At 43.4% G+C, this 26987-nt stretch overlaps 1 protein-coding gene across 1 annotated transcript in view; it reads right to left on the reverse strand.

Annotated features, from left to right (window-relative positions):
- LOC133367497 (uncharacterized) overlaps positions 1–26987 on the reverse strand; it is a 73186-nt gene that overhangs the window by 20761 nt on the left and 25438 nt on the right. Inside the window, exons 11-20 of the mRNA XM_061591593.1 lie at positions 21901–22531; positions 17489–17565; positions 15669–15730; positions 14756–14979; positions 13139–13392; positions 12481–12609; positions 12195–12336; positions 12056–12079; positions 1527–1586; positions 1079–1384 (exon numbers count right to left, since the gene is read on the reverse strand). Coding sequence (XP_061447577.1) covers positions 1079–1384; positions 1527–1586; positions 12056–12079; positions 12195–12336; positions 12481–12609; positions 13139–13392; positions 14756–14979; positions 15669–15730; positions 17489–17565; positions 21901–22531 — 1909 coding nt within the window. The remainder of the gene's footprint in view (positions 1–1078; positions 1385–1526; positions 1587–12055; positions 12080–12194; positions 12337–12480; positions 12610–13138; positions 13393–14755; positions 14980–15668; positions 15731–17488; positions 17566–21900; positions 22532–26987) is intronic.

The following is a 26987-nucleotide window of genomic DNA, read 5'->3' on the forward strand; positions in this document are numbered from 1 at the left end:
CCGTCTGTGTTTGTCTGTCCCCTTTTGTGGATTCAGGCGATGACATCCCTTTGTCCCTTCCATCTCTGCCTCTAGCAAGGTTTGCTTCTTGAGACTTACCCTTTTCTTCCTGTCTTTCTTTAAAATCCTGGTCTTTTAAATACAATATAATTTGACTCAGGCTTTGGTCAGAATTTTCTAATACACAGCAAATTATTATCATCATTGTGGGAACTCAAAAGCAATGCCTTTTTCATATCATCAGCTAGATCCTTCCTAGATCCTTCTCTGGAGCTCAGCAAGTAGCCTTGTAAAATTCTCCAGGTATTTACTCAGGCTGCCTCTCTCAGCAGTCTCCTTTAGAGAAAATAACTCCTTGTAAAGATGCATGATGTGGTTCTTTTTTTTCTTGTTATAAATTCCTTCTAGTCTGTCCCACATTTGCTCTATCTGCCTTCTGGAACATAAACAAAAGAACAAAACAGGAGTTGCTCTTGCCCCACTTCCAACAGGATTCACATGGAGTACAAGAAATATATATTTACCTGTAGTGTTTATTAAGTGCACTGCAAAACCCTAATATGTTTTCTGTGTGTATTTTAGACATGTCACAATTTAAGCAGTATCTGAATTTTTTGATATTATGAGTATGAACAAGGAACTCCTCTATCCCACTCTCTCAGTGCTTAGGTTTTGAAAAAGAGAGGTGCTGGGGTTGAACCCTGCCTGAGACCCATGCCAACTGCCCTGGAATCTCAATTGTGAATGGGTGTGTAAAATGTGGGGAGACAGACCATGATTCCTTTTATTGGGGGTAGGTACTTTTTCGGGGTAAGGAAGGAAGGCCCTCTGGACATGCTCAGTGGATTTTTAAAAAATCACCCTTGATATATTCCTCAACCCAACATTCACATATAAAATAGATTTTAAGGCTGAGCCCCAGCACGAATCTCCTCTTTCGCACCATTGCTAGTGGCGGGCAAAAAGGAAGAGGGCAAGGCGATGGAGGCTCAGTCAGGAGCAATGCTGCTTCGAGCAGATTCATGGGCCCCATGCTTTGTGTGAACAATATGTGAGCACAAACAGGAGAAGTGAAGTCACACACTATATGAAGTCTGTCCTTCAAGGTCAGCAATGAGGTACGGAAGTCTGGTTTTCAGCACTTTGTAAAGCAGATCCTTGCAAGCATTGTCCCAGCTTGGCACCAGCATGTAGAGCTCCCTCATTTTTTCGGGGTTGGTTTCCTTCGAGGAGATTTTTTGGTACTGCTCATTATTCAGGATGATGTCCAGCAGCATATCCAGGAGCCCTTCAACATTGGTAGTCCTCTGGATCAGCTGTTCACGGTGACGGTCAATGAAATGTAGCTCGGATGAGACTGACATTTGATGAGACAAATATGCTTCTGTCAGGCAAAAGGGAAAATAATTAGTATTTAAAAAACAAAAAACAACAAGTGTAGTGGATGCTTCAAGATAGTGAACCATGGGGAGAGGTGATCTTGCACTTCTGGGGATATCAAGCAGCTGAAAATATGAGGGACTCACCGCATGTTCCTGAGGCAGTACTGATGGACAGGGCACTAGTTTCTATGCAGCCGCTAGCACCTGGGAGAGGGAGAGAGTAAAGCTAAAGTAAATGCTATGGCAGAGAGCCAGTGTGGTATAATGGTTAAGGTGCTGGACTATGACCTGGGAGCCCAGGGTTTGAATCCCCACACAGCCATGAAGCTCGCTGGGTGACCTTGGGCCAGTCACTGCCTCTCAGCCTCAGAGGAAGGCAATGATAACCCCCCCCTCTGAATACCGCTTACCCTGAAAACCCTATTCATAGGGTCGCCATAAGTCAGGATCAACCTGAAGGCAGTCCATTGCCATTGCAAATGCTATGGCAGTTCTCCCAAGGATGACAGCTCACCCAGTGAGGAATAGCCCCCCCAGACACATCCAAAGCTCACTTAGTATTTCATTCTTTTTTACCCAAGTCGAAGCTTGAAAGTTGAAAGTTTCAAGCTTCGTCAGCGCTACCCTAAGAATTTCAACTCACCGTTCCTGGTTCATGTGGAGATAGTAATTTGCGTAGCTATCTGTGCAGTAATTTGTGCATTCATGAACTGGATTTTATTGTACTTTGTACTTTTATTGTACTTTTAGACCGCCCATTAGCGACAAGCTCTCAGGGCGGTGTACAACAGGATAAAACTACATTAAAATACAGGTGAGTGTGGGTACAGTACAACTATAAAACCATTTTAAAAGCAAGATTAAAACAAAGATTAAGATAAGATTACAATTACAATTAGATTTAAAATTAAATTTAAAATTTAAAATGCCTGAGCAAAGAGGTAGGTTTTTACCTGGCGCCGAAAAGATGACAAAGAAGGCGCCAGGCGTATCTTGTCAGGGAGGGCGTTCCATAATTCGGGGGCCACCACTGAGAAGGTCCTAGATCTAGTTATTGCTCTCCGGGCCTCCCTATGAGTTGGGACCCGGAGAAGGGCCTTCGACGTCGAGCGTAGCGAACGGGTAGGTACATAGCGGGAGAGGCGTTCCACCAGATATTGCAGTCCGATGCCGTTAAGGGCTTTATAGGTAAGAACCAACACTTTGAATCTGGCCTGGAAACATATTGGTAGCCAGTGCAGTTGGGCCAGGACAGGTGTTATATGGTCAGATTTTCTAGTCCAAGTAAGAACTCAGGCCGCAGCATTCTGCACCAGCTGAAGTTTCCGAACCGTCTTCAAAGGTAACCCTATGTAGAGTGCATTACAGTAGTCCAATCTAGAGGTTACCAGAGCATGGATAACTGTGGCAAGGTTCTCCCTATCCAGATAGGGTCGTAGCTGGACTACCAGTCAAAGCTGGTAGAACGCATTCCGTGCCACCGAGGCTACTTGAGCCTCCAGTGACAGGAGCGGATCTAATAAGACCCCCAAACTACGGACCTGCTCCTTTAGGGGGAGTGTAACCCCATCTAGGGCAGGTCGGACATCAACCATCTGGGCAGAGAGCCCCCCCACCAACAGCATCTCAGTCTTGTCAGGATTGAGTCTCAGTTTATTAGCTCTCATCCAGTCCATTATCGCGGCCAGGCAGTGGTTTAGTACATTGACAGCCTCACCTGAAGAAGATGAAAAGGAGAAGTAGAGCTGCGTATCATCAGCATATTGCTGGAAACGCACTCCAAATCTCCTAATGACCTCACCCAGCGGCTTCATACAGAGCATGGGGGACAGAACTGAACCCTGCAGGACCCCATATTGGAGTACCCAGGGACTCGAGTAGTGCTCCCCAAGCATCACCTTCTGGAGACGACTCCCAAGATAGGAACGCAGCCACTGCCAAGTAGTGCCTCCGACTCCTAAGTCCGCAAGTCGCCCCAGAAGGATACCATGGTCGATGATATCAAAAGCCGCCGAGAGATCAAGGAGAACCAACAGAGTTACACTCCCTCTGTCTTTCTCCCGACAGAGGTCATCATACAGAGTGACCAAGGCTGTTTCTGTACCAAACCCCGGCCGAAAGCCCGATTGAAATGGATCCAGATAATCAGTTTCATCCAAGAGAGCCTGGAGCTGGCGAGCGACCACACGCTCTAGAACCTTGCCCAGGAATGGAACATTTGCTACCGGTCTATAGTTGTCAAGGTTGTCAGGGTCCAAGGAGGGTTTTTTTAGGAGCGGTCTCACCACCGCCTGTTTCAGGCAGGGTGGTACCACTCCCTCTCGTAAAGAGGCATTGATCATCTCCTTGGCCCAGCCGGCTGTTCCATTCCTGCTAGCTTTTATTAGCCACGAGGGGCAAGGGTCCAGAGCAGAAGTGGTCGCCCGCACCTGTCCAAGCACCTTGTCCACATCCTCGAGCTGTATATACTTGAAGCTACTCCCTGAACTTTTATAGGGGTTGATAAACTCTTATTTCTTCGTTTTTGTGCTGTGATGCTTCAAATGGTAATGACAAGGAGTAACTCACAGCTGCAGGGAGTTCTTTCAGAGGATGATCGTATGGCAAGAACTACACAATCTAAAATCACAAGCTTTTTTCCATCTGTTCATGACTCATCCCTTGCAACCCTGCAGTCCCCTTTAAGAGTTCAACCAAATACTCCGCCAATTAACTCACATGACTGGACGCTAGAACACCCACTCTCGGTTAAATCCTCTATGAACCCTCCCATTGCCAAAAATCTTGCAGAGGAACTACAGGATGCTGGATTTAATAATTCACTGAACTCTTGTAATGAAACACCTCCCTCAACTTTTTTAACTATTGACTCCTTTCATCTATCTAGGGGGCACACGACATCATCCTCTGATAGAAGGAAGGAGCAGTCTCTCCCAGCTCAGGACTTTGTACGGACAGAGCAGACATTACTGCTAGATGAACTAAAACTTATTAAAACTTATATTTCGGAAACTAACCAATTACTCATCACATTGGTACAGGCGTTCCGATCTTTTACTTCTATACCCCAGGGAGGTCTGAACAACTCCTCCAACTATTCAGGAAAGTATAACCATAAGAAAAGATCCAGGAGAAACTCATCCATTTCAGTACACGTTAAGAAATCTAAAAACATCAAAAAACCCCAAATGGACTTCTCTACTAAGATGAATTATAAGCCCGTTTAAATTGCTGGACCCTCAAAAGCCGACGACCTCTGTAAAACAAACGTCCACGTCAAACAGGAGAAATTGCTGTAACGTAAATTCCGTTTCTTCTCATGTGAATCTGAACACTCGGGCCTTCAACCCCCAGAATGAGGAGGGAGAGACTATCGCCCTGCCCACGTGTGGCTTCCAGCCTCCTCCAAAGATATCCAATTATTATTCTAATTGTAATCTACTGTCTCCGTCGAAACTAGTTCTGCAAACCGATAAACTGGCTATCTCTTATAAGTCTATAGTTAATGAGCGGTGTTACTTGATACCTAGTATCCCCTTTTTGGATGTCTGTATTGGTAAAGCCATGTGTGCCCCCAGACGTATCAGTTTTATAAGATCTATGAAAATTCTACCTTTTACCTCTTACGAATGGCGTGTGATTATTACCTGCCACTCCCGTGATGTAGCAAATCAAATCCTTCACTCAAGGATTTCCCTGGGCAAAATGGGTTTCTCTGTGCAAAGATTTTATTTAGATTTGTCTCCTCCTACTCCTCTGGATATACCTTTTAGGCAACCCGTGCATTGCAGTTTCTTATCTCCAGTTATCAAAACAAGTAATACTGTTTACTCACCACCTGTGTGTGAGCGTATTTCCACAGCAACTAACCATTATGAGAAGGGGGATTACCTACAATCTCCAGGGACATTATCTCAGGAATTGGAACCTGAGGAAACTCAGCTTGCGGAACTATACTCCTCATTACCTGAGTCCGAAAGAGTGTCGTTAATCAACAGGCTTCTACATTTGATACATCGACTTAGAACGTCATCTCCGGCCAAAATTACAGTAGAAACGTCGACCTCTACCAAAGCCTCAAAATCAGAATGCCCTCAGCAAAACACTCTTGTTGGCTGTATAAGGAATCATAAAGTAAACACTCCTTTACAAGCAGGTGAGGAATGGGTTAGATCAAGATTCTTGTACCCTAATGAACTTGGATCTCCGTCGGGGAAAACGAAATCGTTAGCTCCCATAACTGACTATAATACAAAGCAGCTCCTTCGTATCAATAATGGTATGATTTTTAGCGATGCTGCAGGTTCCTTAAACCAAATAATGGAACTAAATTGACAACCTCATGCAACTCTTAATTGCGTACCCCCTATTATTTCTACTGCTTTCTTCTCATCCCCAAAGGCTTTCAAGTCTGTCTCTACACCTAATCGCCCTTTACATTTACTTTCATGGAACATTGCAGGATGGAACGCTAAGTCAACTGACCAAGAATGGATCACTTATCTTTCGAGCTATGATATCATCCTTCTTCAAGAGACTTGGATCACCTATAAACCCTATTTAAACGGCTTTTCTACTGCATATCTCCCAGCGTTACCTCCAACGAAAGGCAGAGCAAAAGGGGGTATGGCGATTTTCTTTTCCACCTCCTTGGATATTCAAATATCATATCTACAACCCCTGGATTTCTTCGTGATGGCAGCTCTAATATCCTTTGAGGCGTTTTCTTTACTCCTTATTAATGTATATATGTCTCCTATGTAGGCGCATATCTCCATAGAACACCGTTGGGAGGAGTTAGATCAATACGTATTAGATCTAGAAATGGCCCATCCTCATGCACATCTGATAATAATGGGTGACTTTAACGCAAGAATAGGTCCCTATAACAACGCTTTGCTCGCCTCTAAATTATGGCGTGGTGAGGACTGTGACCACTCTGCTTTCCCTTTTCCCAGGAAATCGAAAGATTCAAAAATTAATACTGGAGGGATTTGTCTAGCATGTTTTGTAGCCTCTCATCATCTGACCATTTTAAATGGTCTTGAACAGGTTGATGACTATGCAGAATATACGTTTATATCCAAGATGGGAAGCAGCGTAATCGATTATGTGCTAATATCTCACAAAATACTGACCCTGATGGAAAAATACGCTATCGGTACTAAACTAAATAATGATCACCTACCCCTCTGTCTTTCATGCCGTATACCTGCGAGGTTTCGTTTAACTTCCAATTTTAATCTCACAGTAAATCATTCTAATTCTCAATATAAGAGATTCACTTGGACGTCCTCGTTAGCCTCTAGGATAGAAGTTTTTTTACAATCTCCAAAAGCTTTGGTCACCAGGAGGCATTTAATGAACTTTAGATGCACTTTTTAATGTATATGCTTCTTTAATTTATATGTTTAACAATATAATGAGTTTTGCGTTTGCTGACCCCAAGGCACGTAGGAATAGAGGCCCCAAATGGTTTGATAAAGAATGCTTATTACTTAAACGTCAGCTATTGCATGTTTATTTACAATATCGCCAACAACAACTGGTCCATCTCCCTCCAGTGTACTATTTAATTAAAAGAAGATACAAGGCAACTTTAGCTATTAAAAAGAACCTAGCAGAGAAAGAGGAATGGAATAGTCTCATTCGAGCGTCGAGGACCAAAATTTTTTTAAAAAATTGGTCAATAATCTCAAATGCTTTTAGACCTTCACGACCGGTCATTTGTAACATCTCTTCCCATACTTGGGAATGTTACTTTATGACCCTATATAATAACGACTGTTCTAAGGTCACTACTGCATTCCTTCCCCCGGAGCCCTCTTCGCTTACGCCCTGGCTGCCCGTGAGTCCAATCGAAATTAAGAATTTGATCGCCGGGCTGAAAACAGGTAAAGCGCCTGGGTCAGACAATATTCCTCCTGAACTTCTAAAAAATTTCCCAGACTGGTGGGCCCCGATACTTGCAAAATTTTTTACCAGACTCAATGAATCGGGTCTTTTCCCGTCATCTTGGCAAGAAGCAATAGTCATCCCCATTTTTAAAAAAGGGGATAGAGAGGATCCCTCTAACTACCATCCCATCAGTCTTTTATCAGTAATTGCCAAACTATATGCGTCTTACTTGAAAGTAAAGCTCCAGAATTGGATGGTTGATCAAAATATTCTTGGTAAGGAACAGGCAGGATTTAGAAAAGGTTCATCTGTTTTAGATCACTGCCTTATTTTACAACATCTTGCGGAAAAGTACAGCAAACAGAAGGGCAATGGTTTATATGCCGCCTTTATTGATTTAAAGGCTGCATTCGACTCGATCCCCCGGGATATTTTGTGGTCTAAACTATCTAAAACTTCTATTGACAAAAGACTTTTATTTTTGATGTACCACCTGCACCAACAGACCTGCCCTACATGGAAAAGAGGGTGGGTTAACCAATTCCATTCCCACGTCCACAGGGGTGAGACAGGGCTGTATACTTGCCCCTCTCCTTTTCAATCTATTTTTAAATGACCTGAACGAACGTTGCCTTTCTCATGATTTCCACACACCCCAGATTGCGGATGAAAGATGTCCTTTGTTACTTTATGCTGATGTTGCTGTGATTCTCTCGTTATCGAAGGTTGGCCTAAAACGTACACTAAGGGCGTTTATGTCCTATTGTACAGAGAACTACCTAATTATAAATGTTGATAAAACGAAAATTTTAGTGTTCTCCAAGCGAATAATCACCCCAGTTTGGATAGTCAATGAACATCCAATTGAACAAGTAGCCCACTATAAATATCTTGGCATCACCTTCCACTCTTCAATGAATTGGTCTTTTCATATAAGAATGATGTTAAGGAGAATTAAGAATTCCCTAAACAGTCTGATTCGTTATTTTTACTATAGAGGGGGACAATTTATTCCTGTGGTCATCCAGATATTTAAAAATAAAATCATTCCCTAAATTCTATATGGAGCTCCAATTTGGATCCACTCTATGGACCACACAGTTGAAGCAGTTCTTTCCTTTTTCTTACGACGCTTGATAGGTGTCCCCAGATGTGCACCCTCGGCGGCGCTTAGATTAGAATGTGGGTTTAGTTCAATGGAAAGCCAAGCTCGGCTGGCGACTGTAAATTATTGGGTCAAAATATCAACTAATATCTCGTCTGGTCTTCTATTTTTATTTTGGAATGATAATTGGTCATCTAAATGGAACCATAAATTGGAAATGAAACTATTACAAATGGGTCTTTCGAAGGAATATTTACTATCTCATTCTCCAAGCGATGCTCTAGCCATAATACGCTCACGAATTAAGGATATTGATTATCAAACTACAATCTCCCTAGCTTCTAAAACATGTTCCCCATTGTATTTGAAATTAAACTTTCTCCCTGGAAAATTTAGTTCCTATTTAGATTTGCTTACAATCCCCAAATTTCGCCTAGCATTCTCTAAAGCTAGGTTTAACTCTTTATACTCTGCGGTTCTGGAAGGGAGGTTCAGGGGGGTTCCCTATGAGCAGCGTGTCTGCCCTTGTGGTATTGGTATTGAAACCCTTCAGCACAGCTTTTTAATCTTGCCCCTTGTATTCTCAGATTCGCTGTAAGTATCTTAATCGCCAGAAGGTAGTACTTGGGGAACATTGCTCGACACCTTGGACTCTCCATTGTGGAGTCCCTCAGGGGTCGGTTTTGTCCCCCATGCTTTTTAACATCTACATGCAGCCTCTGGGTGCCGTCATCAGGAGTTTTGGAGTGCGTTGCCACCAGTACGCTGATGACATGGAGCTCTATTTCTCCTTTTCATCTTCTACAGGTGAGTCTGTGGATGTGCTGAATCACTGCCTGACCGCGATAATGGACTGGATGAGAGCTAATAAACTGAGACTCAATCCAGACAAGACTGAGACACTGTTGGTGAATGCCTTCCCTGCCCAGATGGTGGATGTTTACCCTGTTCTAGATGGGGTTACACTCCCCTTGAAGGAACAGGTTCGTAGTCTCAGGGTTCTTTTCGATCCTTCCTTGTCTCTTGAGGCGCAAGTGGCCTCGGTGGCAAGGAATGCGTTCTACCACCTTCGGTTGGTAGCCCAGCTACGCCCCTATCTGGACAGGGATGACCTCGCCTCAGTTGTTCATGCTCTGGTAACTTCTAGGTTGGATTACTGTAATGCGCTCTACGTAGGGCTGCCCTTGAAGACAGTTCGGAAGCTTCAGCTAGTGCAAAACGCAGCAGCCAGGCTGTTGACAAGGACCAATCGGTTTGCGCATATAACACCTGTTCTGGCCCGTTTGCACTGGCTACCCATTTGTTTCCGAGCCAGATTCAAGGTGCTGGTTTTGACCTATAAAGCCTTACATGGCGTGGGACCGCAATATCTTGTGGAACGCCTCTCCCGCTATGAACCGACCCGGTCACTTCGCTCAGCATCTAAGGCCCTCCTCCGGGTACCAACCCATCGGGAAGCCCGGAGGACAGTTACTCGATCTAGGGCCTTTTCTGTAGTGGCCCCCGAACTGTGGAACAGCCTCCCCGAAGTACACCTGGTGCCGACGCTTCTATCTTTTCGGCGCCAGGTTAAGACCTGGCTATGCTCCCAGGCATTTTAAGCGTTTAATGTTATAACTTTAAATTTTTTATTTTTTTTTGTTTGCTGCTTATGTTTACTGTTGGTAGTTGATTTTATTGTGATATTCTGTATTTTAACCTTTTTGTACACCGCCCAGAGAGCCACTCGCTATGGGCGGTTTATAAATGAAACAAATAAAACAAATAAATAAATAAAATTAATGATATATTGCTAAGAGCTTCCCATAAGTCGCCTGAAGCTTCCATTGTTTATCGACTATCTGGTTCTGATAAAGAAATCACTTTCCAAGTTGCCAAGTTTGTTTATGCGGCTCAGCAGAAATGCATTTCTCATACATATACTTAATTTTTGCTGTTCGTACTGTATTTTCCTTTCTGTTTATATATATTGTGTACTGTTCTTAAATATGGGTCTATGATTGTAAATAAATAAATAATAATAATACCCAAGTCTCATACTTCTAGTTGCATCATTAGATTCAGCTTATTTTCCCTCACGTGGGCTTCTGTTTAAATCCCAGAGTCTGAAATACATCATCATCACCACCTCATCCTTCCTCTATTGAGCTCATGATGGGGTACACTCACGTTACCCACTGGAAAAAAAATAGGACTTTGTAGGTGGCTAAAGGACAATTGCCACTTAGATAAGTGCTGTCCATGGAGATGGAGGTAAGGCAGTTTGTGCCTTCCCCAAGAGCCTTCATCTGCCCCCTGCTACCTTTCTGCCACCCCTCCTGCTCTACATGGTGGTGGTGGTGGTGGCGGCGGCAGCAGCAGAGGTGTCCTCTCCTCCTTCTTCCTGCCAGCTTACTTATTATTTCTATTGTTCGGCCACTTCAGCAGCTGTACCATCTCTTGATCCCCCACCCACTTACAGATTGATGCATCAATTTGACGCAGTATTTAAATAAATATATTTTTTTTGCTTGTTTTGCTGCTGCTTTACTGGTGGCATCACTAGCAAGCATCCCCCTCTCCCCCTACTGCTTTGCTCTTGGAAGAGAGGGCATGGTCAACCTTGCCAGGTGGACAGGACATATCAGGGACAGCCAGGCAACCACTGGCATGCCCACTCCCTGCAAGCATGGGGCCCAGGGTGGTCATCACTATTCACTATCACCCCACCAGGGATAGCCCTGCTGTCCAGGAATCAAGACATAGCATTAAAGGGAACCATAGACAGAGCAACCTGGTCCTGGGACAGACTTGTCTCCTTCAAGGAAAAAGGATTTGAGATAAATGTTTCCATACATAGCTGGTCTTCTCATACCATTCTAGAGACTCAAAAACCAGATGCACACATTGGAGGTTGGTGCTCATAATGATTAGTAGAACAGAAGGGAGGGAGGCCAACAGTAGGTGGCGCCAGAGCAAATGGCTTCGGGAGCCAGAGTCTATGATAGGTGGAACCAATTAATTCTGGTTTTGTCTCCATCCTTCTGCCTGTTGCATTCTGCAAGGGTAATACTGAGACTAAGGAAGGAGGAGGCTGACAGCCAGTGCCATCCCCTAGAACCAGTTTTAAGTAAGGAGGCAGGCTGGCGAGGGTTGGCTGAAAGCAGACGAAGCTTGATGGGAAAGGTTCCCACTTGCCCTAATGAATCAGCCTCACTGGACACAGTCATTTTTGTCTCCTCTCTCTTACACACAACTACACAGAGAAAGAAAGAAACAGGCCATCTCACTGACTATCTGGTTTGTAAATCCATGAGAACTTTACTCATGAGGTCACTGCCCTTGGGAGAAGACTTGGTCATAGGATTCCATCTCACTAATTGATTGATTTATTACTACACTTATATAGCCATCCCATAACAAATATTCTCTGAGCACCACAAAGTGAAAAACAACCAAAAACATTAAAATACAGCAAATAGAATCATAACAAATTATTTTTAAAAACTCTCATACACATTCGAAAACACAATTTAAAACTCAATTTAAAACCTAGAGGCCCAGAGTATAAAATATAAGTTGCTTAAGGGGCCTTGGTGAATTGAAAGATCTTCACCTGGCCATGGAAAAGATGATAAAGCTGCTATCAGGTGAACATTTATGGGAAGGCCATTCCATCATTCCTACTGACCTTGTGCAGAAGATTGCAGTTCTTCTGAAATAGAAGAGGAAAGAGGCAGTGAGACAGGGGATGTAGTTGGGATGTCCTTTCCCATCTTGCCTCCCAAGCTATGGTCCAGCCTTGTGGTCCTCCCTCAGTCAAACCTCACCTCGTCTCACATAGGCCTCCCAGACAAGTTCATCCTTGCTCTTTTCGACCAGGTTGAGGTTGAACTTGTCATGTACCTGCTCAGCATAAAGTTCAAGGTACTGCTGCTCCATGTCTGCATCCAGGTATTGAAGCTCCAGCTCCTGAGGGAAAGCAATGTATGTGTGAAAGTTGCTTAGCCCACAGCCTACCATTCAAAGGAAGCCAACAAGAGGCTGAAGTTCTCCCTGGCTTAGTTTTCCTCTTCTGATATCTCACAGGCTCTTTTTCATCATTTCTGGTCTCACCTTGGGGCAGACTGTGACATCATCTAACTTCCGCAAAAAAAAGCGAGAGCCGATCATCAGAGGCTTTGGGATTGCAGAGGGTTTTTCCACCTTCCACGAAGGGCACTTCACTTCCTTCTCATGGACAATCTGGGAAAGGCAAACAGGGTCACTTTTGAGACTTGCAAGGAAGACCATGAACTGCCAAGTCAATTCCAAATTGAACTAAGGGGAATTTACTCATTGCTAAGTACATTTATTCTGAATGACTCCCCATTAATTTCAGTGAAGACTTCCAAGCCAACATGCTTCAAATCCTAGTATAAAAATATTTTGTTTACACAATTCAGAGACAACACTGTTGTCTAGAGAAACAGACAAGGCATTCACTTCTGACAATGAGACTGCCAACAAATGAAAGAGGTTTATTTTGATATTGGAAAGGTCATTTTTTAATAAACTTCACTGCTGGTGGAAAGCAAAGTAATGTGGTGGAGGAAGTCAACTGCTAATATTCTCTCCACTGGTGGTTTCGCATTTACTAGAACTTCAGTAAAGCAGGCCATCTGTACCCTAATGTATAAGTTTGTGTATCAGCTCTTGTATCAGGGCTAGCTTGATCAAACTAATCACCCTGCAAATCTATATCATTTTAGCAGAGTCAGAGATTCCCAGTTACCTTTCTTAGAGAAGAGTCATTGGGGAGGAGGTACAGGTGGAATTTTTGGGTTGGGATTTGAAGCACTTGATACAGCAGTGCCACTGAGTGGACTTTTATCTTTCGCTTGAACCATGACTTTTTGAAAACCACTCCACGGAGAGAGAACTTGGGGTTTCTCAACACAGCATGAAATGGCCCCACTCTGTCTGGCACATCCAGACTCACCCCCTCTTCCACAAAATGTGCAAGGTGGACTCGGGATCTGTCTTCACCTGTCAAAAGAAGGAACACAGATGGAACGTTGTTCAATAATAGGCAGCTTTGTTAGGGCAGTGGGCGTGGAGGCTATATAATCGTTAAAATGTTTAGTTCATCCATCTCTGAAGGAGGTCCATAATACTCTGTTAATGGGAATGCCTCATGGTGCTTTGAGTGAAGAGCTATCAATCTCAATGGCCTTTATGCACAGCTTGGTTGCTTTTTAATGGCCTTTGATAGCTGGTAGCTACTCTGTATTACACAAAACACACACTTAATGGTTCTAAAGGGTCACTCTGCTTATTTTGCATACATTTTCGTACTTCTAATTGAATTGTCACTATCTGTTTTTCACTTACCTCTGACCTCAGTGCTTAGGAACACTGCCGTATACAGAGTCTCACCACTGGTTCACTGGTTCTAACTAACTAAGTTGGAGGCGCAATGCCCAGACTTGGGTATTGCCCTCATGGCTCAGGAGAGAGAGTAAAGACAAAGATGTCTCCTCTCTCATTGGACAGTCGAAGAAAAAAGAATGACAAAAGGAAGGAGGGGCAGGTCAGCTTCCCTGAGCTTATCAGTTTACAAGGAGGTTTACAAGGAAGGAAGTTAGGCAGAGAACAGCACACGTAGAGGTGGGCAAGCCTAGCCTGCTGGAGGACCCTATCTTCCTTCTGGAATGCAAACACAAGACCCCAAACAGGAGTTGCTCTTGCCCCACTTTCAACATACATAATCATTCCATGCATTACATTTCATACAGTGGATTTCATACAGTGGACTGTAATCCAAAAACCTTATGCCCTAATAGATGTGTCGGTCTTTAAGGTGCCGCAAGAGGTAGTAGCATACTTTTTTATTTGCATAAACCATAGGTTATTACAAAGAGGTTAAAACACAGGTAACCTAAATCAAATCATCACTTTTACAATTGGTACAATGCCACAAGAGGTTCTCCACATCATCCCCAAAATATAAACCAAGGACAGGGATTTACCAAAGACAGGACCCAAAAAACAGGAACTGTGAAAAATGGACTTTTACGGAATACTTTTGCCTTGAGAAGAGCTGTGTGCAAACACTTCTGAGGTGCACACTGGAGATCATTTCATGCTGATTGATTGCCATGCATTTTTCAGAATCAGGATGGTTGAAGGAGGACAAGTATGTTACAAGTGAGGAAGTATGAGCCTGGATTTAGAAGCCAAGCCTTCCTGCTTCTTCTTTTCTGTTTCATGCAGGTACACTGAACCTGCATTGCTGGCCCCATAGCATTTTTGTTACATCAGTTAAGGAACTGCACAGTGACATGGTAGTTATTCTTGTTAAGGATTTCTGATATTATGGTTATACCCTTAGAAGCTTTTCTTACCGTACCTGCAAGACACAGGAAGTGAGGGAAGTGAACGGCTGCCACAGCCTCGACGGGATCCGCTTGGATGTTGAGCAAAGGGCCAGCGACAAACAACTTCCATGCATCCCATCCATGCCGGTGCTTAGACCATGAATCAAAGTGGTATGTTATGGTTACATCTGCTATCACCTCAAATATGAGATCAGTGTAACAGCAATGGAAGGAACCAGCCTTAAGGGAGCATAATCTGAACGCAACAAAGAGAAAGATGAAAGGGGGTTGAACAAGTGATCAATACAGCTTCCTCTGCTGTTCTGTTTTTGCAGAGAACTCTTAGCTCATGTCACTACTAATGCAGGGCCCACATGCTTGCCTGATAACCTGAAAATGCCAATGAAGGCTCTGGGCTCCCACTGTAGAGGATCCTTGCTACACAGTGGCCAGATAAAGAGGTGAAGCTTTTAGGAAAGAGAATCTCTTGGTCAAGCATCACACTGTACATTCAGCACTTTGCCACTTTGGCTACAAGTCTGCCCAGGAAGTAAGAAGGGTTTCTATTTGTACCAGAAAAAAAATCACTTTTAAATGCCGTTGTTGGGAATTAAACTATGGTGGTATGAATGATCCTTAGAAGTTCTTGAAACCACTCAAGTCCAGTGAGCATGGGGAGGATTCAGATTTCCTTATCTTCAACAAGGAGATCAGTAATGGTGGATAAACTTCTCTGAAAGCGAATTTGCCCACCACACAAGTTGATCGTCCGCTGTAACGTGCAGCCACAGGTGTAAGCTGGATGTGTTTTATCAGATGTGATGACTGTGAGACCCACATGAACGGAATGCATTCCATAGAACCTTCCTCAGAATCCTCAGTAGACAGTTCAGTGTTGAAAACATTCACTGAAGGTAGAAAGTGTAAAAAGTTCTATTTACTCACCTGTAGATTTCATGGCTTTGAGAGTCCCAAACCACATCTGGTCTGATTTTTTCTGGAAGATCCTATAACAAAACAGTAACCATTAATAATGATGCCATACTGCTGACTCCATCTGAAAATATGGATATTCCTATCTTCTCGCACTACCTCAATTCCTACACTAAGGAGCACTACTGAAATTCCACCCCTCAACTACACTAATGGCTCATCTACAACAGCTTTATTCCATCTTTGTTTTTGCCTGGTAACCTGTCCTGCATTGATTTCTGGAGTATGAAGTATAGATGACAGGCAGTGTCTGTTGTTGTTTTTAAAGTATAGACTTTAAAAAAAAGGTTAGACTCTAATGGAATATTAGTCAATATTTCAAAATAGATGTCAACACAGTGTAGACCCCACATAAAATGAAAGTGAGGTACGATGTATCCATCCTGTACTGGAATCATAACGTGATAGTCTGGAACGTCAATAGCAAGGATGCTTGTAGCTCACAGCACAAGCGCAATTATTTATTAGTGTAATTATTTATTTACTAAATTTATATAACACCCTTTGACAAGGGACCCCAGAGTGATTTGCAACACAGAACAAATATACAGTATGTCAATGCTTAACATAGTATCTATACCATACAAAAATTAAAGCAATTATAATAATTAGAAATACAGAATAAAATACAGAATCTCTCAATGCAAGTTATTTTCTATTTATCTCAGATACAACTGAAAAACACAATACACATATATCAACAACCTAAGAAATTGTTGTGGATATGCAGAGCAATTCAGCATTCTGAGCTGCATGTGCCACTGTATGTATTTATCGAAGAAGCAGGCTTTGAACCTGCATTTAAATACTGAGACATAAGAGTAAGTAAAATAAGAAAAGCTACAGTAGGGTCCTGCTTTACGGCGTTCCGCTTTACGGCGGCTTTCAATCAGGGGAAATTCCCCGTTTTAAAGCCGATTTTGCCATTTTGCAGCATTTTTGCGTCATTTTCACGCGACGCGACCCATTATATTCAATGGGTTCCACTTTATGGTGATTTCCGCTTTACGGCGGGGGCCTGGTCCCTAACCCGCCGTATAAGCGGGGCCCTACTGTACTTTCTTTATAGAAATACATAGTCTCTATAGTTAGAACTAAGTATGCCTTTCCTAACTAACTAACTAAGCTGGAGGTGCAATGCCCAGATTTGGGCACTGTCCTCCTGGTTCAGGAGAGAGAACAAAGACAAAGATGTCTCCTCTCTCCTTGGACACTGGAAGAAGTAGTAAAGAGGAAGGAAGGACAGGTCAGCTTCGCTGAGAATGTTTACAATGAAAGGAAATTAGGTACAGAAGAGCACAGGAAAAGGTAGGCAAGCCTAGCCAGCTGAAGGATCCTAACTCTATCTTCCTTCTGAAATGCAAAAGAATCCAAATAGGAGCTGCTCTTGCCCCACTTCCCACAGAAATAAGGGAGGGGAAAATCAGAAGCAGGGTATATAAAATACAGAAATAATATACAAGGATATAATCTATTCTCTATACAAAAGGCGTGCCCCCACAGAAAATAAAAGACCCTTCCAGCTCTCCCTTGGGAACTTTCTTTTCCTCTTCCAGTCTCTCACCTGGGAGATCTCCAGTAGTGTAGGAGCTACCTGTCTGGAAGCTGCCTTCCATAGTAACATGTTTTGAATAACAAAATCATTAACATGTCTAAATAAGAACAATTGCTCTGCACAGCGAGCCAGAAATTGAAACCCACCTTAAGAGCATCAATGTATATCTCTTTCCTGTGGGTGGCTAATCCCAATCAGAATGAGTCCAGCCCCTTACCTCACTGGGACACCACAAACACACGACACCGTCCCCAGAATCTGCAGTGCTTGCCGTCCTTCTCCTCTGTGCTGTCACTGCAAATAGGAGAGATTCTGACAGTAGCATTAAGTGGCCAGGAATAGGGACTAGATACTTATGTATCTGGGCTCCTGATGGGAGGAAGGGCGGGATATAAATCAAATAATAAATAATAAATAAATAAATGTAAGTCTGTAAAATAAAGAGAGTCTTTTCCCACATGGCTGCTGTGGGAATGAAGAAAGAAGCTAAAATATCCTTGAGGAAGTTGCTCCAGTCCCTTCAGCATTTTGGTTGCCCTTCCTGAAACTTTTCTGCTCTACAATATCCTTTTTGAGATGAGATTGACAGAAACGTATACAGTATTTCAAGTGTGATCATACCATACATCTATATAATGGCATTATTAGATGAACAGATTTATTTTCAATTCCTTTCCTAATCATACCTAGCATGGAATTTGCCTTTTTCACAGCTGCTGCATCCTGGGTCGACAACTTCATCAAGATGTCCACTACACCTCCAAGATCTCATTGCTGGTCAGTCACTGCCAATTCAGATCCCATGAACATATATGTGAATTTAGAGGGGGGTTTTTGCCCCAACATGCATCACTTCACGCTTGTTTACAGTGAATTGCATTTGCCATTTTATCACCCATCCGACCAGTTTGAAGAGATCCTTTTGGAGACAAAATTCCTTTTTGTTTTAATCACCTTGAACAATTATGTATCATCAACAAACTTGGCTACTTCACTGCTCACCCTAACATTAGATTACCCTATTCTAATCATTCACCCAATTGTAAATTATTTTAATTATTTAAATATTGTATTTTTATATTGTTGTAGCCTGCCGTGGGGACTTTATGATGAAGGGCAGGTAAGAAATTTTAATTAATTAATTAGAAGCACAGGTTGAAATATCAGTCCTTGGGGAACTCCACTTTCTAGATCCCTCCACCGAGAGAACTGTTTATTCCTACTCTCTGCTTTCTGTTTTTGAACCAGAGGATCTTTCCTCTTATCAACAAATGATTAGGAAATGATGGGGGGGAAAACAGGTATAAGGCTGAGAAGGATACTCTGAAGGAAACAAAACACAAACTTAACAAATGCTAACCAAACTCTTTCTAAGAGCAGAACTTACAAAAGAGGGAAGGCAGTGGAGCTTCCTGCATTTTAAGCCTTTACCATCCTTCCCCCAAGCACTGCAGCTGGAGAGTGCTGGGTGAGATTCTAGCGCTGGACTGGAAGCTAGAGCTCTCAGTGAGCAAAGTCCAGCTCCCCCTCCCACCACCCTGGTATTTTCCTTATATGGTGTTGTAATTAAGAATTGTAACAGTTTGAGGCTGTGTACACACTAACTCATTTTTGTTCCATAAAAATGTAGTTTTTCTCAATCCAGAATTGTTCAAGTTCATCCCCAACATGCTCTTTTCAATCTAGATTTATTTATTCAGTTCTGCTATCCACAAGGGTAGGTTTGATTACTTGATACACATTTGAAAACCCTCTCCTTGATTATTTTATCTGTGCCTTTTCCTCCTTGCACATGCCCCAGGTGAGTGAAGAAATACGTTGTGAATGCATTCTTTATATATGCCCACCCACAATGTCATTGGGCATGTGGATAGACCCCCCCATTGCTAGGACTGCCTACATCTGTTTTTATCTTGTTTTCAGATGGACACACTGTGGGGTAATGCAGAATCAATCTGCAATGAGCTTTTATTTTTGGAATAAAACTAATTTTTCAAGAAGCGCTTTTCAGGGGCAAAAATATGCCTTAGATTTAGATTGTATCTGGACTATATAGAAAAAACTAGTACCCAGTCTACACTGATTCTGGAATAAAATGTTGTGGGTAAACAGCCTGACTGGCTTTACAGAAACAATGTTTTAGTTCAGCATGGCACAATCTGCTACAAATCGATTCAGGTCCACTAAACCTGCTCTGTAGCAATTTGTACCTGCCTTGATCCAATTCAGCACAGATCGGTAGAAATTGGCCTGATTTGATTTGTGATTCATGTTTCGGACAAATTGGTTGCACAGCCCTAGTGTTTAGTGTTTGCACCAATAGAAGGTTCAGCAATTTTATATATGCTTACCTAAGAGTAAGTCCCATTGAATTTTGTGAGGCTTACTTCTGTGTAGAATGAAAGGGAAATTTAAACCAAGAGTAGGAATGTTGAATAATCAACAGGGGAACACACTGACTGCCCGAGATGAAATAAAAGGAAGATGAAAGCAATATACTGAAGAACTCTATAAAAAAGATGCAAGTATGACAGATTCATTCATGGAGGAACAGTATGATGAAGAACCAGAAATTTTAGAATGTGAGATGAAAGCTGCTCTTAAAATACTTGGAAGAAACAAATCACCAGGAACAGATCTACAAGCTACTGAGACTGAATCTGTCCAAATTTTGACAAAAATCTGTCAAGAAATATGGAAAACTAAACAATGGCCCACAGACTGGAAGCGTTCCATATACATCCCAATTCCAAACAAAGGGGATCCCAGGGAATGCAGTAATTATCAAACTATTGCCTTAATATCTCATGCAAGTAAAGTAATGCACAAGATTCTACAACAAAGGCTCTTACCATATATGGAGCGAGAAATGCCAGACGTCCAAGCTGGATTTAGAAAGGGAAGAGGTACCAGACAGCATATCGCAAATATATGTTGGATAATGGAACGGACCAAGGAATTTCAGAAGAAAATCACCCTGTGCTTTATAGATTACAGCAAAGCCTTTGACTGTGTAGATCATGAAAAACTATGGAATGCTTTAAAAGAAATGAGGGTGCCACAGCATGCGCAACCTATACTCTGGACAAGAGGCTACTGTAAGGACAGGATATGGAGAAACCAATCGGTTCCCAATCAGAAAGGATGTGAGACAGGGGTATATTTTCTTGTTTAATCTATACGCAGAACATATCATATGGAAAGCAGGATTGGATCAAGATGGAGGTGTGAAAATTGGAGGGAGAAATATCAATAATTTAAGATATGCAGATAATACCATACTAGCAGAAACCAGTAATGATTTGAAACTAATGCTGATGAAAGTTAAAGAGGAAAGCACAAAAGCAGGACTACAGCTGAACATCAAAAAGACTAAAGTAATGACAACAGAAGATTTATGTAACTTTAAAGTTAACAAGAGGACATTGAACTTGTCAAGGATTATCAATACCTCGGCACAGTCATTAACCAAAATGGAGACAATAGTCACGAAATCAGTAGGTGACTAGGACTGGGGAGGGCAGCTATGAGAAAACTTGAAAAGGTTCCCAAACGCAAAGATGTATCACTGAACACTAAAGTCAGGATCATTGACCATGGTATTCCTGATCTCTATGTATGGATGTGAAAGTTGGACAGCAAAAAGAGTAGGTAAGAGAAAAATCAACTCCTTTGAAATGTGGTGTTGGGAGGAGAGCTTTGCGCATACCATGGACTGCAAAAAAGACAAATAATTGGGTGTCAGAACAAATTAAACCAGAACCGTCACTAGAAGCTAAAATGATGAAACTGAGGTTACATACTTTGGACACATAATGCGAAGATATGGTTCACTAGAAAAGACAATAATGCTGGGAAAAACAGAAGGGAGTAGAAAAAGAGGAAGGCCAAACAAGAGATAGATTGATTCCATAAAGGAAGCCACAGACCTGAACTTACAAGACCTGAACAGGGTGGTTCATGACAGATGTTCTTGGAGGTCACTGCTTCATAGGGTCGCCATAAGTCGTAATCGACTTGAAGGCACATAATAACAACAACAAAGAGAGAGCTGTATTTATATGGTCGTGTGTACTGGTTAAGGTGTTGGACTATGACCTGGGACCAGGGTTCAACTCCCCACACAGCCATGAAGCTCACTGGGTGATCTTGGGCCAGTCACTGCCTCTCAGCCTCAGAGGAAGGCAATGGTAAACCCCCTCTGAATACAGCTTACCATGAAAACCCTTGAAGGAAGTTATTTTCATTTTCCAACATAACTTGCAACAAAAGGGAAAGAAATAAAAGTCTTCTTCAAAATAAAGAATAAAAGAGTGAAAGGGATAAATCACTGATGATGAATAGTTTTAGTCTTTCCGTTTATTTTCCCTGTTGAAATGATACAATAGATGGAATAATGGGAGAGAGAGGATGAGCACAGAGGAGTAACTATATATAGGATGAGAGGCTTTCGCTTTCGCTTTCCGAGTCCTTCCTCAATTTTGTCAACAGGCGCTCAGATGGCAGCAAACGTTTTTGATGGCCTTGCCCCGGGGAAAGAAGCCTCGCCACCTCCTCCGCTCCGTCCAACATTTTCTTACGAGGAGATGCTCAGGCTCAAGCAAGGGCTTCCCTGTCCGAGGTCCTTACCTTGCCTGGCGCGGCGGAGGAGCGCCTCCGCCTGGAGCTTGCAGCCGACGGCTTTCAGCCCCTCGGCCGTCACCTCCACGGCGCGACCCTCGCCGTAGTAACTGACCAGCAGGTGGCCGAGGGCCCAAGCGTCCACTTCCTCCAGCAGCGCCTCGGGGATCCGGGAGGCGCCCTTCTCCGCGAGGAGCCGGCCCTTGAACGCCCGCAGCTCGTCGTCCTTCAGGCGCGCCAGCGTGTAAGCCAGGAGGCTCTGGTGGGCGTTGTAGGGCCAAAGACGACTGTGCGGCAGGGACGGGCCCAACACGCGGAAAGAGCCTTCGCCGGGCGGTGCCTTCGCCATCGCGCCCCTTCCCCACCCAGGAAAAGTCTCGCCGACCGACGCCCAGCAAAAGGCGAGTGAGCGAGCCGAGCGGCTGGCGGCGGGGAGGGTCCGGTTCCGCTGCCGCCTCCCAGCGACTGCGAGCGGAGCTCCTGCCACGCTCGGCCACGCTTCCTTCTCCTCGCTACTTCCTCCGCTCTCAGGCGGGGAATCCTCGGAGAGGTTTTCTTCCGTCTGAGGGTAGCCCTTGCCAGGGGTGTAGTCGCCCAGTGTCTCAGGGGGTCTTAGACCCCTTGCTTTTTTGGGAGTAAGGTTTCCTATGTTTCCAGCATCCTACAAGCCGATCAGCATGAAAGGGGAGCCTGTTAGCCCCTGAGAAGAGTCTTCCAACATGCTTCCTTGCCCTTTCCTGCTGCTTGCTGCTAATCAGAGTGAAAAGAGGTGAGCCAGCCGCTGAGAAGACTCTTCTCAATAGCCAACACTCCACTTTCATGCTGATTGGCTCCTAGGGACATCTGTTGTTGTGGGAGAAGGCATTAACAAGGATCTCGTTCTCAACCCAGCAGCAAAAGGGATGGGCCACAGCTGTGATGATCATGAAGGGACTTTGCACTTCTGAATTTGCCACTACACTACTGGCCCTTGCCCTTCTCTCTTATCGCGTGGAGAGAGAAGTGCCTAGAGGAGGATCCCTGCTTCAGACATCTCTCCGCCGTGGGGGGACACCACATCCCAGCAGGCTTGTTGGTGGACAGAGTGAGGTGAGAAGGGCTGAAGGGGCTTCTTCGCATGGTTCTTCTTTGGGGCACTCCCACCCAGTCCTGCCCTTTGGTAGGCACGTAAGTAATGCAGCTCAGGAAGGTGGCACAAGACTTTCATGGATGTTTGGGTTGGCTCTAAGAAATGGGTTTTCTATACTGAAAGGTAGGATTTGCATGCAAAAGAATCCAAATCTGGGACGAGGTTGTGAGAAAATGAGGGTGGGGGATGTTGTTGTTATTAATTAAATTTATGTCCTGCCCTTCCTTCCAAAAGAAGACCAGGGTGGCAAACAAAAACACCAAAAGCAGTTCAAAACATCTTAAAAACAAAAGACTTCAAAACATATCAAAACAAAACATCTTTTAAAACATCTTTAAAACAGCTTGAAAAGCATCTTAAAAAGCAATTCCAGCACAGACACAGACTGGGATAAGGTCTCTACTTAAAAGGCTTGTTGAAAGAGGAAGGTCTTCAGTAGGGGGCGAAAAGATAACAGAGATGGCGCCTACCTAATATTTAATGGGCAGGAATGGGAGATAGCTTGTGTTTAGTTATTTGAACAGTATGTGATAGACAAAAAAGTAATCCTTGTGTTCCCCTCACTGGCTCACTCTTTCATAACTGAGGAAGCTACCTTGTTTGTTTATTGATTCTCTTCCTCCTCCTTCACCAAATTTCACTCACCTTTGCTCTCCATCCATGTGTAAGAACTGCCATCCTGAGCTCTCACTCCGAGATGGCTCTGTATGCTAAAAGTAAATCAACCTTTAATCGTTCCCCCACCATCACCACCTTCACCAGTGGTCTTAACAGACTGTTTTTGTTGCAACTGCTGTGAAGCTTTGCTGAATTCCAATAGGGGAGGGGGTGACAGTGCCAGAGGGGGCGGAGCCTCACAGCAAAAAGCAAGTGGGGAGTCTCAAAGATTGCCCCCTGAGGTCCTTTGACCTCAGCAACCCCAAGGGGGTGTCTTTGCTTCCAAGAACAGTCCCTGTTCCCTGGGCTGCTGCTTCCCAGGCAACACTCACTTTCCCATGGTTAGTTTATATCTAACACCAACCCTAGAAGGTAGACTGCCCTCATCCCCTTTAAATTGTCCTCACTCTGAGTAAGGGGAAACTCAGAGCACTATCTGAAATCCTAGAGCAGATCTATTGTTAAACTCCTTGCTCTGGAGCATTAACCTAAATTAATCAACAGTAGTCAGTAGCGTGTGGTCAAGGACTGAATTTAGGGTCACTAACTCCAAGCAATACACACCCTTAAGAAAAGGTAGTTTGTTTAAAAGAAAAGAAAGGTACATATAAAAAAGAGGGCAGCATTACTTTCCTTTAAAACCAATTACCCACAACTGGGCTGGGCAAGAGATACATTGTGAGAGATTAAAAGAGACAAATAGAAAATAACAAAAGCTAACTTTAGCCTATCTTAATACTCACTTCAAATTGAAAGCCTGGTTCCCAGTGGCTTACAAGCCTCTTCAGGCTAGTGAAGGTAGATGGAATAGGGAACAAGTAACTGAAGGATCATCCTTCATTTTATAAGGTTTTGGGTGTCAACAGGGAGGGGGCCAATTAACCACGCTAGGCGCCCCTTCCGTGATAACCTTCTTTGAAGATAAGGACAGCTAGATGGTCACACTAAGCGGTCCTTGATCTGGATAACCAAACTCCTGACTTTGATCTTAGGAAGCAGATAAGAGATAACAGATAGGACTCCGCTGCATCTTCTTGACATTAGCAATTTGCAGCTGTCTTGCACTAAAACACTTGGGTTTCCCCAGCACAGAGTATCCTGGCTTTGCAACAAAGCCCCCCAGAATTCCTTCTGGTTGAGCCATTTTAACTCGACCAAACTTAGCTATTCTTGACAGGAAGGGCGTGGGAAGCAACCATACCAATAAATTAGGAATTTCAGCGATTCTGCTATTCTATATGGTGTGGGAATTGTGTGGGTGTGTTTTAGGGCTACTCTTCAGGAAATGCACAAGCCATACCAATGTTAGCAAAGTTATTCCCCTCCTACTAAAAACAATAAAAGGGGTTGGTGCAAAATAAAAAGGGCCCAAGACCCCCTCTTAATATGAGAACTATATCGAAGGAGAATTTCACAAAAATATGCAGCACTTTTATATAAATCAAGGGTGGTGCTTTGTGTTCTTTGCATTTTCCCCCATAGCTTGGTTGGACAACCCTCTATATCATAAATAAGTGACTGCACAGTGGCAATCATTTTATTGTTTAATGTGTCACTTCCCCCCTTCCTTCAAATAGCTCAGGATCCCCTCATGCAGGGGTTCTCAATCTGTGATCCGTGAAGCATCAGTGGTCCATGAGTTTCATTCAGGTGGTCCACTGTGTATTTGTGGCTGAAAACTGAGATGGCACAGCCATCATATTAAAAATGGAACTAATAGAATAAAATATAATTTATAAGAAATAAAGGCAATGAAAATGCAATTAAAATCATACAGCACCTAGTGCAGCACATTATGATTGCTGCAGCAGGCAGGAAAATCATTAAGTAGTCTGCTAAGACCTTCAGCAATTTTCAGATGGTCAATGGAAAAACAAAAGTTTGGGAACTACTACCCTAATGAAAAACCCTGTTTAAGACACTGAGAGGCCCCACAGCAGAATGTTTATCTGAGGCCCTCCCTGCAGCCTCCTCCTCACAGCACCTTGTGTCAGCATCATTTCCCCCCTCACCTGGAAACAAAAGTAAGTATGATTTTAATAATCTGTGAGTTTTTTTGTTTTTGTGATGGAACTCACTGGTATGGAGTTTCAGCATTTTTTTGCTGCCCATGGTAGCCATTTTGTGCTGGCACTCACTTTTATTTTATTAAGGTATGAGTTCCTCATTTTTTACTACCACCCCACTGCGTAAAATATTTTTTAAAAACACCACAGCTATATTTCACCGCAGAATGTTAAGAACTATTTTTTCTCTTCTCTCCGCTGGTCCCATCCAATTACAACTGTTCTCTTCATTGGACCAATTAAAACTATTCCCTCTCTTCACTCTGCTGGTATTGTCCATTTCTGATTCTGTGGCCAATCATAATGGTGCACGGCCCAAGAAAATGTCAGGGAGAGTTAAGAAAAACTGGTGTGATGAGCAGAGCACTCTGGTAGGTCCCTGTGAGTACACCGGTGCCTTTAGGCATTGCATTGAGGACCGTGGGCCTGTCGCGCATGTGGAGTCAGTGTGGTGTAGTGGTTGGATGGAAGCTTGGGAAGTCCAGGTTGTAGCCCCTACTTGGCCATGAAGCTCACCGGGTGATTTTGGGCCAGTCACTGACTCTCAGCCTAACCTACCTCACAGGGTTGTTGTGAGGATAAAATAGAGAGGAGGAAGAGGAGAAACATGTAAGCCACTTTGGGTTCCTTGGAGGAAAAAAGGCAGGATATAAATATAATAATAAAAAATGACTCATTTGTCTGGTTTGCTGCTATTAGCCTAGGCTGTGCCAGCCCGGCCTCCAAGAGGTCTTCTGTATCTTTAAAAGTTGTGGAGGGGGAAGAGAGAATTTCCCCTTGTGGTTTTTCCCATTACAGGGTTGCAAGAACACCTGCACTTGGCTAACTTTCTCTTCTCCTAAAGCAGCGATTCCCAACGTGGGTGGTAGAGCCCCCCTGGGGGGCGTTACAGCCTTTCAGGGGGGCGTTGGCATGACTACAAACTGTAGGGGGGCGTTTGGGTTCATTAGGGGGCATTGACATTTGGCGGTCTGATGCGACAGTTGAAGCATTTAAGTTTTATTTTATTTAATACACAAATCATTAATTTTTAAACTGTTTTGTCCCCATTTAATAGTCTCAATTCATGGAAATAACACTATAAATATTGTGTGCTCTTTAGTAAAGAAATTCTGAGTAGCGGCCAGTGTCATATCAAGGAATGGGGATATTAGCCACGCCCCGGCACTAGGTAATGTTCCGATGCTGTCTTGAGGGATGTTGGAACCAATCACGAGAGAGTGTTTGATAAGCTGGTGGAGGGG

Source organism: Rhineura floridana, chromosome 11, assembly GCF_030035675.1.
Source record: "Rhineura floridana isolate rRhiFlo1 chromosome 11, rRhiFlo1.hap2, whole genome shotgun sequence".
Lineage (NCBI taxonomy): Eukaryota > Metazoa > Chordata > Lepidosauria > Squamata > Rhineuridae > Rhineura > Rhineura floridana.